The sequence below is a fragment of the Rhagoletis zephyria genome, unplaced genomic scaffold (assembly GCF_001687245.7).
Source record: "Rhagoletis zephyria isolate East Lansing unplaced genomic scaffold, Rhagoletis_zephyria_1.1 Rzeph_scaffold_04753, whole genome shotgun sequence".
Classification (NCBI taxonomy): domain Eukaryota; kingdom Metazoa; phylum Arthropoda; class Insecta; order Diptera; family Tephritidae; genus Rhagoletis; species Rhagoletis zephyria.
In genome coordinates, this window is record NW_016161836.1 from 30,763 (window position 1) to 47,991 (window position 17,229).

The 17,229-nt window shown below is 33.8% G+C and overlaps 1 protein-coding gene across 2 annotated transcripts in view; it reads left to right on the top strand.

Annotated features, from left to right (window-relative positions):
• Positions 1-6,221, top strand: part of LOC108371180 (ankyrin-3-like) — a 29,051-nt gene extending 22,830 nt beyond the window's left edge. Inside the window, exons 9-10 of one of the 2 annotated variants that reach the window (XR_001848722.1) lie at positions 89-1,407; positions 4,274-6,221. Coding sequence is in view for 1 of the 2 variants with exons in the window: in XM_017626690.1 (XP_017482179.1) it covers positions 89-402 (314 nt within the window). In the remaining variant the exon portion in view is untranslated. Of the gene's footprint in view, positions 1-88; positions 2,578-4,273 lie in introns of those variants that run through there. The other variant, XM_017626690.1, reaches the window with a different exon arrangement.
• Positions 6,222-17,229: the final 11,008 nt, after the last annotated feature.

The following is a 17,229-nucleotide window of genomic DNA, read 5'->3' on the forward strand; positions in this document are numbered from 1 at the left end:
AAGTATAACGGATAATATGTACCTACTAAATATCTACAAAAATTGTGCCTCAAAAATTTTCAAGTAATAGTTGATTTTTTGTCTACAGAAATTGCACAACTTGAGGAGCAAGCTGGAAATCATGTTTGCCGTTTTGTTACCTATGATTTTCCACAATACTTTGCTGTAGTCTCGCGTATACGCCAAGAGGTGCACGCCATCGGACCAGAGGGTGGCATGGTATCCAGCACTGTGGTGCCACAAGTGCAGGCCGTTTTCCCGCAAGGTGCACTCACCAAAAAGATCAAAGTTGGCTTGCAGGTAAATCTCTTTAAACCGCGCAAAGGTGTTGCACCAGAAAAGTTACGTAAAATCAGCGTCAATCATGTACCAAAGAAGAAGCGCTTCTCACTTATTTGGTAAATTAAGAAAATGCCTAAATGAGACGCATACAAAATAGAGAACAAGATCAAATAATTAAGTATCTACTAGCACTAAATAGTGAACGATTGATCTATGCATATTTGAAAGGAAATATCAATAACAATAACTTATTTATCAAAAATATTTACCTAAGTAGATATAACAGAGAGGCGTTTGTATGCCAATAAAAAGCCAAAAAAAAAAAAAAAAAAAAAAGGAAAATCAACCAATTTGCATTTATAAAAAGAAAAACTAACATTATTGCATTATGAAGCCAAACATAAATTTTTTTCGAGCCACTTAAAAGTAGCATAAATGGAACACAGCAGTGTGAAAAAATAATTCGAAGTACAGGAAATACCAGAATATAAAAACTTTGGTCTACAACTCTTAATTAATATCGATTAAAATGAAAACATATGGCTTCATACTAATTCTTTCTGTATCACAAGCAGCACACTTAGTTTATTATGAAAATGCACTGATTTCTTTGAGTACTCTTAGCATACAAAAAAAAAGCACAGCTGTGCAGGGAAAATAGTTGAGGAAACCTGGGTTGGTTTTCAAAGGCTACTGTTAATTAGTTAAAACTAAAATTTATAATTTTATGATGTCAGTTTGTTCAAATTTAGTTAGTAGTACTTCTAGTATTTTAAAATAATTAAAACTTTGAAATGCGGCCAGCGTCAAGGTTTTTGTTTGATAGCACCGAATCAGGCCTTGGTAATGGTGAACTTTAATATGCTAGTACTTAATTAGTTTCCCTATCTAGGATCGGTCTTAACAAAACATCGCCAGGCACTTGCCTAGTTAAGCTTAACTGAAATTACCACTTCTCAATACTATGAAGAATGTGCTCAGGAGGGAAAGGAGGACACTGGGGAATAGTTCGGAAGGAATGCTTCAGGCAAAAAGTTTATTGGGATGGTAAGAGTGGTTAAGAGTGGATTCCAAAACTTAATTAACCTCCCAAAAGAGAAGCGTGTAATACTCTAACATGTATGCGTACTGGACACTGCAGACTAAGAGGACATCTATACAAGCTGGGGAAATGGTCGAATGATCTCTGCCAGTTCTGCGACACGACTAGCGAGACACCAATCCACATCCTCACAGAGTGTGATGTAGTCTGTATAAGACATGAAAGAAGTTTAGAGGAAGCATGTAGCCACAGCTTAAGCATATTCACTCGCTATCCCCGATAAAGCTGTTGAAATTTTTGATGGATATAGGTTTAGAAGAAGTATTGTGAAGAGTAGAGGGCCAAATTGATTACTGGGTCGCGGACCACACCTAATTTTAATATTAATCTAGCTAACTTGCGAATACCGAATTCGATTGAATTGTGCTGGTACTAACTGAACGAAAATCTCTGAAGCGACTGGCTCAAATTGCTTTATAGCGTCTCAGCAGAGCGTACGGTATTCCTCTCGCTGTGCACCGCCTAATTTGATTTACTTTTCCGTTACCTATCGTTTAGTAAATTCCGGGCTCACAGTAATCGTTTAACCTTGGACTAAATGCAAAGGTAATCAGCGTTGTACAGCAAATATCTTTGCTATGAAAGAAGAAAAATGGTTGAGGCTAAAAAAAAACTACAAAAAGTTTTTCCATTTTTAAGTGAAAGAGTACAAACAAATAAAGCAGAAACCCCCAGATGTATAACATACTTAGGGTTATCCATTTTCTACTTGCGAAAGTAAAAAGTAAAAAAAGATACTGAATTTTGAAATTTCGATGGAATTTGTGTTTCTTATTAAAGTTTTGAATGATCTCCAACTCTTTTTAAGGTAAGGAATATATTTTCATACGGTTCGTGCCATAACTCGGCCATTAACTGAAGTATCTAGCCCCTCAATAGCGCCACAGTCCTGGAATTTTTTGCATAAGCCCTATTTTATACATCGCTAAATAAAAAGTAATCTAAAGGCGTTAAATAGCAGAAGCTTGGTGCCCAGCCATATCCCGCGTCTTGGAAATTTCTCGCGTAATAGAGCCATTACGCGGCCAAAGTGGCTTATGGTGTTTTCCTTTCTACAAACAATGTTGCCTTTTCATTGGCCCTCTCCTTAGTACTTGTGCGAAGCGGGCGCTGATAAGGCAACATTTTTCGGTAGAAAAGGAAACGCCATTAGTCTTGTTGAAACCACCTTTAATCTTGTTCAATTTCGAGCCAACAAAGGCCATTTATCAAGAAATCCGGCTCACAGTCGGAGGTGCCCATATAAGCTGCGACAAGAAGTATTAAACGCTTTTAAATTTTACTGAAATATTTTTAATGTAGTAATTTTGCTTAGGAATAAAGAAATATGAAAAATGTCGGCCAACAGCCACGCCCACTACACAAGTGGGTCGAAATGTTACATGTTATCCGATTTCAAGCAAGTTTCTGTCTTAGTTTTAACCATAAAAACTGGANTGCGGCCAAAGTGGCTTATGGTGTTTTCCTTTCCACAAACAATGTTGCCTTTTCATTGCCCTCTCCTTAGTACTTGTGCGAAGCGGGCACTGATAAGGCAACATTTTTCGGTAGAAAAGGAAACGCCATTAGCCTTGTTGAAACCACCTTTAATCTTGTTCAATTTCGGGCCAAAAAAGGCCATTTATCAGGAAATCCGGCTCGCAGTCGGAGGTGCCCATATAAGCTGCGACAAGAAGTATTAAACGCTTTTAAATTTTACTGAAATATTTTTCATGTAGTAATTTTGCTTAGGAATAAAGAAATATGAAAAATGTCGGCCAATAGCCACGCCCACTACCCAAGTGGGCCGAAATGTTACATGCTATCCGATTTCAAGCAAGTTTCTGTCTTAGTTTTAACCATAAAAACTGGAATTTGAAAGATGGTAGAAATCGACCTACTGCCACCCTCACCAGCCATGCAAAAACCAAACTTTATAAAAATCGAATACCATATATAATTTTTGCCCCATAATACATATATATAGCGGGCGTGGACTAAGTAATATATACCGAATTTCATTAATACATTTTGCCGCAGCTTATATGGGGTCTGTCAGTGTGAAACGATAAGTCTACGGAATATTTTGCTATTTCTTTAGAGTACCTAGAGTATTTCTGTACAAATCTTTCACCACACGGCGCCACAAGGTACAGCTGCCTATATCAGATCTGACCATTTTGCTTATTAAAAACCTGCCGAGGGTGAATTGGGCTTCAGAACTCAAGAAGATTTTCTTCAAAATGTCCGAAAATGCCATTTTGGTAGCTGAATTTATACTTTTAACGCGCCGTTAGGTGGATAGACATACATAAAAATCAAAGTACTCATATCTATCAAATGGCAGGGCTTTACTTTTCTAAGCGTGAGTTGGATAACTCTGCAATCAAAATCGATAATGACGCTAAGAGCCAATGTGGAAGGGGTCCTAAGAGCTCCATTGATTAAAATGAGGCAGCCCGCTGCACACGCTCTAGCTTTCCGACTAACATAGTCGGAGAGTTAAGAGAGTACTACTCTGTGGCACCACATCACTTTGACGCAACAACTCTGTCACTGATCATGCCTTAAAAGCTCAGCTTCGACCCCAAGGTTACTAGAGATCTGACATCCTGGGAACGAAACCTTGCACAACAGAAGACTCGGCAGGAAAACCTCTTTGTTTTCTTGATTTCAGACTTAAAAGTTTCTAGTTCTATTTTGTAAAGTTTCCAAATCAGAAGATTACTAAGTACTGTGGGCTCGGCTGTCAACCATAGGGGTTTCCCTACGCCCAGCATCAAGATTAATCCTACCATAAAAACCTGTTTCGGGTAGTTAGTTTAGTCAGACGCTGCATACGTCTTTGGAGCATTTTTTCTCCAAAATATGGGTAGATTGATTCTGGCACAAACAAAAAGCAATGCTGAGAAAATTAATTATGGCGTCAAACAAATAGTTTAGAATTTTGGGATGAATGAAACAAGTAGAAGTTTTGAACTTATTGACATGAGGTCCGCTAAATATCAGGTTGGGTAATGAGACCCTATACAGAAGTTGGAAAATTGCAAATTTATTTAGTAAAAGATAGACATACATACTTTAAATAAAAAATGTTACAGATAAAAAAGTGCAGGTTTTCATAAAAAAACTTAAGAATATCAAAACCTTAGTTTACTACTAGTTATTATTATTAAAATTTTGCATCATGTTGGCAGGAATCACTAACCCCATTAAGATAACATGGTAATCAAAAATTAATATATATGTAGATATGTACTTTATATGTACACACATAGATATAGTGTCGGACAAAACATATTGACGCACATATATAAATGTTAAAACACAATTAATAGGTTAGCTGTACTCGGCGGTAGGAGAAAATATTTAAGTTGGCTGGACAGTTCTGTCAAGGCTAGTCGCAGGGAATGTACACCTTAAATCCTATTTTAATACATATGTATGTATGAATGTACGCATAACACGACTTTTAATAAAACTCTTGTCTAATGAGACTTGTACTAGTAAAACAACAATTAAACAATTACTGGAGAATGCTACTGTAGCGCTTCAGCTGATAGGGCTAACAAAGACCCAGCTCCGCGCAAAATACAGCCGCGCCTGCACCGTTGTTCATCTTCGGACCATTTGTGTAAACATTCACCAAGTCCGGCATTCTCATGCTCTCACGCCAACCTTCGACCTCGATTGTTAGATAGGAAGTGCGAGGCAAAATATTTCAACCTTAGCCTCGCGATGACTGGAAAGCCTAAGAGAATGTGCTGAGGTGATTGCAGCTCATTACCCTTTTGCCAGTTGCGACAGGAGTAGAAAAGATTACCAGCCATATTATGTGAATGCCAATTATACACTGACCTGTAAAAACTCCAACCAACAGTCAGAGCTGCAGATTTGTAAGCGCAAGAAGTTCTTCTGACCTCCGAATTCCACTCTAGACTAGAAGAATCTTTAATTGCGCATGCCATAGTATACTTTTGAAAAACTTATCTTTGTGAAAATTGCCTGGAATTTGAATTTTTTAATCATTTGGATTTTTCAAAATAGTTAATATACAGGATTACACTATAATTTCGAGCATCTTGATGAAACAGCCTGTATGTACATTAGACCTTACCACCTTACAAGCAAGCAAGTTCGGCAAAAAACAAATTTAAAAAGGTCTACTGGAACAATCGAAATACGCCCTTAGAAAAAGTTTAATGGATTTTGGTTAGCTTTCATTTATTGACAATACGGTGGTTCGGTAAGAGTGATAGGAACTAATATCAGATGGGTAAATGCTCGAATGGTGTGCTTGAGGTCAATGAACTTTGGAACAAAAAACTTTTCTTCTCGATACAAAAACATCATAAGAATCGACTGAAACTCACTACTTTCGGCCAAAAAAAAACCGAAATCGCCTTCGAATCGAAGTACTTCCTTACTAAAGTTCAATGATTTTTGGCTAGCTGAAATTAACTGACATTAGGGTGGTAAAAACGGTAGAAAAAAATCGTCTCCTCGAGATAAGAACATCGATAAATCATACTTTAAGATCGGATTCTAAATGCTGAAGATATGACGAAAAACGGAAAAAGGCAAACGCTACGTGCGGCCAAAAAAAAATTTATTTATTTTTTCGAAATTGCCTTTTCAATTTATTTTAGACTCAGGGTTGTATGGTGAACCTCCTTTGTTTGCTTTAAGGTGGTACGGTCTAATACACATACATACATACATACATAGTTATTAGTGAATAGAAAATATGAATATCTTTATCTATCCTTAACAATACAATAATAAAAGGGTTATAAACAAAATATCAATAAAAACTTACAATACTATTCATAGTATGCTATGTTAGTTGGAAATTTAAGAATGCAATGTAAGAAAAAATTGCAAAACCTTAATACTCGTCAAAACTATTTATAAGCGTCAAATAAATGGCGACATTAAAACGTTTAAGATTTAAATAAATTATATTCTACTACATATATACAACGCAAAGTACATACCTAAATTTATATCAACACATGTACGCAATACTTTTGCTTATTTACTGATTTATCTAATATTTACCTACTATATAAAAAAGTTATACTTAATGGATAAACGAAAAATACCCAATAAATTTAGTTCGAACATAAACTTTAAATGAAAATGTTTTTTTTTTTTTCATTCAATTAGTAGACATTTCACTGCTTCTTTAACTTTTTTGTATTCAGTATTCAAAAGGTTGGCAGTGAATTTGTAAGATAAAGTCATAAATATTTAGTAAAGATATTTAGTTGAATACATATATGTATATGTACATACAAGCATATATAAATGCCTATAGTAAATATATATATGTAGTTTATGTTGCAATTGGGTCTGGATTAGTGTGCCTCGAATGTGCGGAAACCTAGAGTTTTGTATATGCGTATGCCTGTAGTGTTTTACTATATATACAAAGTGATTTTTCAACGGCCCTCTAAATACACGTAATGTTATTGAAATTTAAGCGCTTAAAGTTTATTTGATAACTAAATTTATTGGGAAGCTAATGGGCCTGAACTTTTGTTAGTATAGAAATTCTAATTAAACGAAAACCAGAAAAATTTATGCTTTAAAGAGTGTAACGAGCTGCGAGTCTTTACTAGAATGCAGCCTACATTACGGCGATTAACCAATCTTCATTTTTAAACTGCCAAAGCCACGCTTCAACTTGCGCTTCTTCAGCTCAAAAGATTTGCTACATACTTTCCAATGAGCTAATGGTTTTGAATATTCATCCAAGATGGCCACTGCTCACGGCATTACGTATTTTTCACAGTGTATGCCATAAACCAATAAACTCACACAAAGTTTCAACTTTAATTAGGACTTTCCCAGCAATTCACATGNTGTTTACCTCATTCTAGGCACAACCTGTCGATCCAGATCTAACTGCTAAACTACTTGGTCGTGGTGTGGCCGTTTCACCAATTGTAACAGTTGAGCCACGACGTCGTAAATTCCATAAGGCCATCACGTTGAGTATGCCCGCACCGAAAGCACATAGTCAGGGTATGATAAATCAATATTCCGGCAATACACCAACACTACGCCTGCTTTGCTCTATAACAGGTAAGTTCAGCGAGTTCCTACTGATTAGTTGTCTTAGAAATGTATGTATGTACGCTAGTATACAATTGAGATTAGCCTTGAAACAAAACAAATATATATATATACATATATATATATAGGTATTTATATATATATATATATATATATATATATATATATATTTATACAAAGACAAAAATAAATACATATACAAGTATATAATATATTCTTATATATTTGTATTTGCCTAACAAAATATTTCCAATCGTAATTTAAGTTAGGCGTTCAATTAATATTTGTTTTTCTTTATCTGTTAGTTTGTAAAGATAGTTGCATTTGTGTTATGTTTGGTTCATTTAGTATTGGTTTTTTTTTAATTTTAAATGACAAAATTTATTTCCAACTACTACATACTTACATATTTGTAACTACTACTAATACATACTGGTACATTCTTTTCAAATCATTTTTCGTATCCATCCTAGTCGGTCTTGTAACTAATTGTGTGCGTATAAGACATTTCATACATTCGTTCATTCTACAAATTGATATATCAAGTTTGTTAATTTAAAACACATCTGACATATAAAATATGTACTTAGTTTTTGTAAAGATTTCCATAGTAGGCAGTGAGTGTTCATAAAAATATTTTTAAACAAATACATACATAAGTAAGTACATACATACATAGTTGTAAAAAAGTTGTAATTTCATATTGCATATTCAGTTAACAAGTACTTGTAATTTGCTGTTAATATATATAGATTTAGCAATCTTCTTTAAATTATTCCTCAGATTGTTTAATACTAAAAAGAGCCCTCTCACTAACTATGACTAATTTTATTGTAAAATAATGTGCTTAGCAGCCTAAATGCATACTATTTACATTAGGGTGGAGCGATTTTTTTTTTTATTCGCTAATCCTGGGTAATTAAAATGTTCCATTAAAGTAAAAATCTTAATTATACCAAAAACAAAATTATAAATTTTTTTTTTTTAACGATTTCACTCCAGCCTAACGTACATCTTCCATAAACCCGCATACAAAGGGCACAGCTGCATGTGCAAACATTTTCGCTTCGTAGTTTATGAAATTTTTGCATATGCACTTCTCAAGTGTCCGGTAACGGGGCTTATTCAAGTAATATGTTGACGGCACCTCAAATCATGCTCACACTAGCTTGACAAATCCCCCGTAAAATCTGGAGTTTATAAAAGGAAAAAAACCAGCCCTACCAGCCGTCGGGGCTCTGTATTACTTTCATCGTACGGAGGTGGTGTACATACTTAGTTACCGTTGGAAATAGCCGCCTATACATAAATTTATTGTAAATACATTACCGATACTCAGCGTAGTCTGCCGCATCCGCCGGACAACCGGAGTTCTTTGCAGACTTTGCGCAACTCACAGCCATGCAGAGGTGGTAACTGATGGTTACCATTGGCCACAATGCAAATCCAAAGTTTTTTTTGGATAAATATTTTTTTTGGCTACGGGAATGAAGAAAATCGAAGCCTATTAAGGCCATTAGATGGTCAAAATTGGGTTACGATATCGAACACTCTTCGTACAAAAACAAAAAAAAACTTACTTTTTTCCCATCGGCATTATAAAATCTATTATAATTTGAAGCTACCGTTAAGTTCTTTCAGAAAAATACTAAGATTAACGTCAGCTGGACCAGGGCCGTAGGCACAACACACAAACAACAAAAAATATAATCGATAATCGCATGGGGCTATTGCCTGAAAATTTTAAAATGCACTTAGTGGCATTGTGCTACTATGACAGCACGGCCCAGTAATCATAGTTAACTTATGTACAGTAGACTGCATCACTCCACATACAAAACAAAAAGGGTGCGAAAATACCTCTCCACTGATACCTCATAAGTCTATATCGGTAAAGCAGTTATTCAAGTTTTTCTTACAATAATCTTTGAAAAAAGTTAAAAAACAGCATCAAAAATCTCATTATTATGATTCCGTTTAAAATTTTTATTTAATATTTTTATGAAAACTGTTTAAGCTTAAACTGTTTAGTAATCTGGGGGATTTTTTCAAAAAAAATCCTTTAAGAAACTATTTTTATTCATAAAAAACTACATTTTTAGAGGTATTTTCGAACCGGTCCAGCTCACGAAAATCTTAATATTTCTCCGAAATATTTTGATAGAAGTCTTAAAATATGCTAGGTTTGGTAATCCCGCCGGAAAAACCGCAACTTTTTTTGTGGCGATGCAGTCTAATGTACAGTAGTCGAAAAAATTATAGCCGCACCAAATTTTCACAAGTTTTAAAATATTATTTTTCTTTTTATTTAATTTTGGTTAGTTTTTTATAGTTCATTCTTTAACAACATCCGTCTAAATACAAGTGTAAAGGCAGTGTCACACGATTGGGTATTTGCCAAAATTTGGTGGAAATCGTATCCCAACTGTGTGAATACCCAAATATTTTTCTTTATCCCAATCACGAAAATTAGATTGTTGAAATATTTCAATAGAACATCGCTGTATTGTACCAATCCCTTGACTACAAAGAAAAGTGCCCATTTTTTTATTTTGTACCAATAGCCCAAAATAAAAATGTCCTAATCTGTACAAATGTACCAATCGAGTGACACTGCCTTAAAAATTTATGCAATTTAAAAAAAATTCAACAAATTTTCGTTAAAATTTCTAATTTTTTAATAAGATTCTAAGTACGCAGTTGTAGTAGAATAAAGTACAAGTTTCAAATGGCTAAAAACTGCGATTGAGTTTTTAGAATTTTTAAAAAACCTCGAAACTTGTACTAAGGTTTGTTGATTTTTTTTTAATATTGCACAAATTTGGAAACTTGGAATTACACGGGATTTGTTAAAGAATTAACTATATTTTCATAGAAAAAAAATTTACCAAAATTAAATAACAACGAAAATAACACGTTAAAACTTGGCAAAAAGTGGTTCGGCTATAATTTTTTGACCGCTGTATGTATTTTTTAATATCTTTAATTGGACATGCACATTGTACATAAAGGAAGTACACAACAAAATTAAAAAATATTTTCCTTTTTTGCCTTTTTTCAAAGCTGATTTTGCCTTTTTTTAAAGTTTTTAGGGCCCTAAAATCCGACATTTCTACATTTCGGCGGGGGGAGGGGTCAGAACACCTACAACCCCTCCCCCCCCCCCNCCCCCCCCCGCCCCTAAATACGGCCTTGGCTGGACCGATTGGAAAATACCACCAAAAATCAAGTTTTTTATAAAGAATATTATTTTTTAAAATTTTTTTAAAACACATTGGATGATGGAAGAGCTTAAGTTAAAAGGTGTGCATTAAAACATTTAAAAATTTTATCAACGGAATCAAATGAGATTTTTAGAGATATTTTTCAAATCAGTCCAGCTTACGCAAATCTTAGTATTTTCCAGAAATATTTTGGAGGAAGTCTTAAAATCAAATCAAATTTATAATTCCGATGAAAAAACCGTAGCTTTTTTGGTGAGGCACCCTACTATACATACCGTATGTAAGAGCTTAAATATTGAATGTAATTTTATTTAGAACAAAGAAATTTTGTGAAAAATCGGAGAACTAGTTAACGATTAGGAGCAGTGATGCCATAAAGTTTATCCCTCATTTTTTCCACCCTCTAACTTTATTGCTTTTAGACAGATAGTCATATATAAAGGTACATAGGCATATGTAGATATGAATACTCTGATGGCCTAACATAATTTCTAAATTAGTTCACCAAATAATTTTTTGTTAAAACACAATTTTATCCTTGTTTGAAAGTACCTTTTGCCCGTTTAGCTACCTTTTTATTAAAAACCAACACAAAAGGGAAAAATTCCCACGTTTTGGCATCACTGAGTACAAGTTGCTAATTTAAGCAGCATTGAGAGTCGAGTGCGAAAATTCTTAGTTGTCCGTTGGAGATATTTCTTAAAAATAATTGCGAAAGATCCCAACAAATAAAACACGAAGAATACCGAAAGATCACGAAAAAATCCAGAAAATCCCAGAAAGAATTTCTAAAGTTCCTAGAGGTTCCAAAAAATACACAAAGAACCCCGAATAATATCTGAACGAACCGGAGAAGAGCTTAAAGATTCTTGAGCAAACCTTAAAAACCACGAGTGATTCATTTTCATACCTAATTCAGTGCTCATATAAAAATTTAGGAGTACCGTTAGTTGCTTCATGATCCAATGATCGATTCACGGCCACGCGTGGTCCAAAATTATTCGGTGAAATACATACATAAAAAAGAAAAAAAATATATATTTCGACGACTTTAAATATGCTAAAAAATATACGTACGACAAACCTTTTATTCGAAATAATTTCACAAAAAATAACCGGTATTTATTGGTAAAAAAATATAATAAGTAAATTCGTTGTTATAAGGAAATTATAATCTGTAATAAGAAGAGTCTAACACGAGTAGTGTCTTCAGGAAATGATACGAAACATTTTTCGTAATGTTTTTTTTTTTTAATTTCAAAACCTAGCTACTTTTAGCTACAAAGAATTAAAGAGCTTTATAAATTGGAATTTTCATAAAAATTTTAATTATAAAAGCATTTAATGAAGGGATGTGCAATTATTAAATTAATCTAACAAGCTGGCTAATCGACATCTGATTACTTAATTAATCACAGAATAATAATTTTTCTTAAGAACGGTTTGCACCATCACGTCAGGATCTTTTAATCTCAAAAATCGTGGGGGACTTTATGTCTCCGACAAAATTTTACATATAAATATATACGGATTTACTTTAATCTTGGTAGATATCCACGAGTTTTATTGTGATGGCTGATTACGAATATGAAGTCAACTTTTCCAAATCCAAATGGCGGATCCAATATGAGGGTCGACTTAAAAAAAATGCATTTACATAAAACTCTGTATTTAGGGGTTTTTGAAATCGACTGTTATGAATTTGAAGCTAGGTTTTTAAAATTAAAATGGTGGATCCAGTATTGTTTTTAATTATTAAGGCCATGCCATATCAAACTTTGTGGCTTTGCGTGACATTTACAACCTTGCCAACAAAGCGCATGACGCAAAAGTTATGCCACAATAAACGCCAAGAAAACAATTTTGTACCGCCCGTTTAATCGTGACAATTTCTGTGGATTTTAAATATTTAGTTTTAAAAATATCAGCAATGTAATTAAATTCTATGTTTCTGCATGAAAACTCGAATTTTGACGAAACAAAATAAAAATTCATCCATTTAATCGTATCTGTCAAAGCGAATCTGTCACGCAAAGCGAAGCAAGCGTTTTAGCTGGCATCAGTTTTATAAAATATGGTACCTGTATAGGTTTTTGCGGTTGCTGATTACGAACCTACAGCCAGAGTACCTCATCCTCTGTATTGCGATTCGAAAGCCCGACTAATACAAATTCATAGTGCCAAGCATTTGAATAGGAAGGATTTCTTTTTCGAATCGCAATACAGAGTATATCCGCAGATCCATCGAAATCTAAAAATTATTTAAGAGATGTTCACTGGCTAGAAATTTGTAAAAAAATCGATGAATCTTGGTTTCCTTGGAATTCAATAATTTTTCATATTTTTAATCAGTGACCTCAGAAACCCTTGAATAAGTCAGTGAAAAAAAATATATATTTATTGGAACAAAAAATGGTGTGTAGGCACTGTGGCCAATGGTAATAATCATTTACCATCTCTGCATGATTTTAAGTCATGCAGACTTCGCACACAACTCCGGTAGCATTGTCCGAAAAATGTATCAGACTAGGCCGAGCATACTTAGAATTGCCATCAAATTATAACTAAAGAAAGTTTTATTATATTCCACTTGAGAAGTGCTTATGCAAAAATTTCATAAATTACGCAAAGGAAATGTTTGCACATGCAACGGTACATAGCATGCATTTCGGCGACGTTCCCACGACAGTCGGGTCTACGTAATCGGAACGACCCAGATTTATATCTGGCCAAGGACTGTCAGTCCAGCAACACTCCCCAAAAACTCTTTGGGGAATTTGTATGCTGTTACAACAAAAACGACAACAACATTCACTTAGGCGCTTGCTGTTAGTAGTCGCGCCTTAACACCCCTAAATGCCAAACTAAAGTAAGTCCATCAATATTTTGTCCGACACATAAAGTCCGACTGTTTTTTTGAGGTTAAAGAAAAATCCTGACGTGATCGCAAAAAAAAACCTTTCATCGAATTTGTTTTGTGGCCTTGTATTATTTAACCGATTAACTCATATCGGCCTAATGTTCGATAAATCGAACAGTAATTTTTACACTTGTTTGTTAATTTTTCTAGACTGTTTTTCAGAGTTTAGGGGCCAAGTTTTTGCATATTTTAATGGAATGGGATATTCTCTGTATTATTATATACATTCGCATACATTTCGTGTCAGCTTCCACCAGTTTTTCAGACAAGATCGCACGAGAGGACCCCAATTTTGTTTAGCATACTTTTATAAAAATCAAAATAATTAAAAAAACATTAAAAAAACTGAGTATGGTTCTCTTGCAAATAAAAAATAAAATGTTAATTTAAATTTAAAGTTAATGCAAGACGCAGCTCGTATGTTCAAAGGGTTGAAAAATATACTGGAGTCTATATAAAGCTTAGTTATCATATTGATGTAGACAAGATTTATTGAGGTAGCTTTTCCTCTAAGTCATGTACACTCTGCAAATCCGACACATAAGGGGGCAGAAATATTGTTTCGTCTTTGGTAGGATAACAGCGAGATTAAAAATGTAACAAACTTTATTTATTTACATATATTAAGCAACTACAACAAACCCAAGCTAATAAAAGATTATAATACACATAGGAATGGGTGAAGCGTATCTCCACGACAATTCCACGCAAAAGGATTAGATCGATCTAAGGAGAGTTATTGGCCTTTCTGTTTAGAATTTTGCTGTTACGTATTAACATATGGAAACTTTCGAATGAAAGCGCTGAAGAGAGCGAAGTGAGAGGACTTTGCAAGATTATCAAAGGATCCCAGCCCAATAAATCTTCATGCCAAAGGGACACTGTAAAAATAAGACAAGTCAGCACAGCGTACAAGGATTTATGTGCGATGTACGTTGAAGAGAGTAGGTAGACTCCGCCTGACTCGACCGGCCCGCTTCTTCTTTTCCCTATTTCAATGTCTTTTCGCTACAGATACGTTTTTTACAATCCGTCTTGCCCCTCTATCTAATTCATGGAGATGTGGATTGTGCCATAAACCTATAATATGTATGAAATATATGTGCAGGATATGCAACGTTGCACTTCATACATATTGTTTTGAGTTCTACAATTTAAAATAAAAAATATATTAGTAATAGCTTTTAGATATTTTTTATAAAATGTGTCCTTAAAAAATAGTACGTTCTTTAAAAATGCGGATATACCCAGTGTTCGATTAATCGAACACCTAATATCTCGNTTATAAAATGTGTCCTTAAAAAATAGTACGTTCTTTAAAAATGCGGATATACCCAGTGTTCGATTAATCGAACACCTAATATCTCGAAAACTAAAAATCGCAACATTCTTTGACCGCGAATTACAGTTTAATTATTCAATTTTACCCTAGTATGTAAATTTCATCAAAATAATTGAAAACAAAAATCGTCGGGCCGATATGGGTTAATCACATACCCATAATTGAAAGTCTTCTTTATTTTTTAGGACTATGGGTGTTCGATTTAATCAATTCTTAGATGTAAAACAAAAATTACTTTTTACCCCCCAAAAAAAAAGATAAAATATTTTGATGCATATGCAGTTATTGGAACCTAACAAGTTATATGTATTTGGAGATCCGTAACAAGAAGAGGAAGTACATATCGATGGTCCTCTGAAATAACGACGCAATTCAAAATTCACAAAATAAAATCCATTACCACTGTTAAGTGGTCCATGTCTCTAATCCATGTCGCATCCTTACTGAAGTAAGTAATAGGGATTACTATAGTAGGTAGTAAGGATTATATATACATTTATTAGACAAGGATTAGAGATATGAGCCACTTAACAGTAGTAACAGTTTTTATTTTGGGGATTTTGAATTTTGACGTTATTGCAGATGACCATTGAAATGTACATATGTCTCAAAAGCGATTGTTTTGGTTTACAATTCGGATCACGTATATGGATATATGTAATTACCCACTTTTATTTACATTTCATTTATAGGTTAACTGATACCGAATGTGATACCTATGTAGATCCTAAACATACTGTATAATTATTTGTATTTTATTTGGTTTTACTTTTACACTTTGTTTTACAATTTTACCTTGTATAGAAATAGGCTAATCTTATAACGGTAATTATTTAAATAGCTGATAAAGAATTATAATTTACATTCATATAAATATCGTCCCTGTAATAAAAGCCGTTCATTAAATCAAACTCAGTATCGCTCTAAAGTAAAGATACATATAAACTTGAGGCTGATTTTCACCATGTCAAATTCAGTGACATTTGTCGTCAAATAAGTGAAAACACATTGTCAAATGGGATTAAAAAGTGGTTTATCGATTGATTTGGATCAGGATGGGTCTTTAGTCGTGTACATGCGCTAATAAATCGACTATCTGTCAGTTTTAACACATAATATCACCGGTAAAGGTATGGATAAAGGAAATTAAGTTGTGTCAAAATATGTCGCCAAATTTTGGCGCCAAAATATGACATAGTGAAAACCAGTCTTTACATTGAATATGATGGATGCGATTATGTTTAGTTAGCATAAGTTTTTTGAACGCAATAAATACCTGTCGCATATGGGTGTGGTGGTGATAATTAAATAATTTCGAAAAATAAAAGTCCGTACCGTTCGCTTTAATTATTATTCCATCCTATCATATACTTTAATGTATGACTACTTCGTAAAAAGTTGTTTCTTAGTAAAATAAATACATTTGTTCACAACACTTGTACAATACCCCGTTTATCGCATTGACACAAAGATACTTTTACCTACATACATACAACACATGACGCCAAAACAGTCTCATACATGCATTGATATATGTATACACACATACGAGCATGAAATCGCATCATATGCCAACAATATGAGATTATTAATGATTTTGTTGTTTCTTTTTCTTTCTTTCTTGTTTGTAAAGTTTTTCTTTTATATATTTTATATACATACATATATCGATGGCTGAGTGGAAGATCGATATATCTCGGCAGCCAGCTCGAAAACGATCCATCTAAGAAATTTTTGTCAAGAATGCCCTACTTCAGAATTTTGTTGAAGTACGCCCTATCTCACCTGCCGATTCAAAAACGCCCTATCTCAGCACATTTCAAATTTATTTTCAGCTGAAATAGGGCGTTTTTGAACCGAGTTCTGAGATAGGGCGTTCTTCAATCAAATTCTGAAGTAGGGTGTTCTTGCAAAAATCTCTGAGATACGGCGTTTTCGAACTGGCTGCCGAGATAGATCGATTTTCCACTCAGCCATCGATATTAACTTTGAATTTATTTTGAATTAATTCTTCATTTGTTGTTCTCTCTTATTTAAATTTCAAAATGTATTCAATTTCGTATATAATTTTGTACTAATGCGTAAATGCATATGTGCACGCATACCATTCTTTTATTCCATCATTGAAGGTGTATTTCGGAAAAGATCTCTAAAAGGTAACTAGCTATTTCAAAATCACAAACATGTATGAAATTTCAAATTCAACTAAAACAGACAAAAATCATTATTGTACTTTGAGTTTTTACGTTAAATTAGATATATCAGAAATCAAAAGTTGAAAGCAATTAAAAAAAAAAAA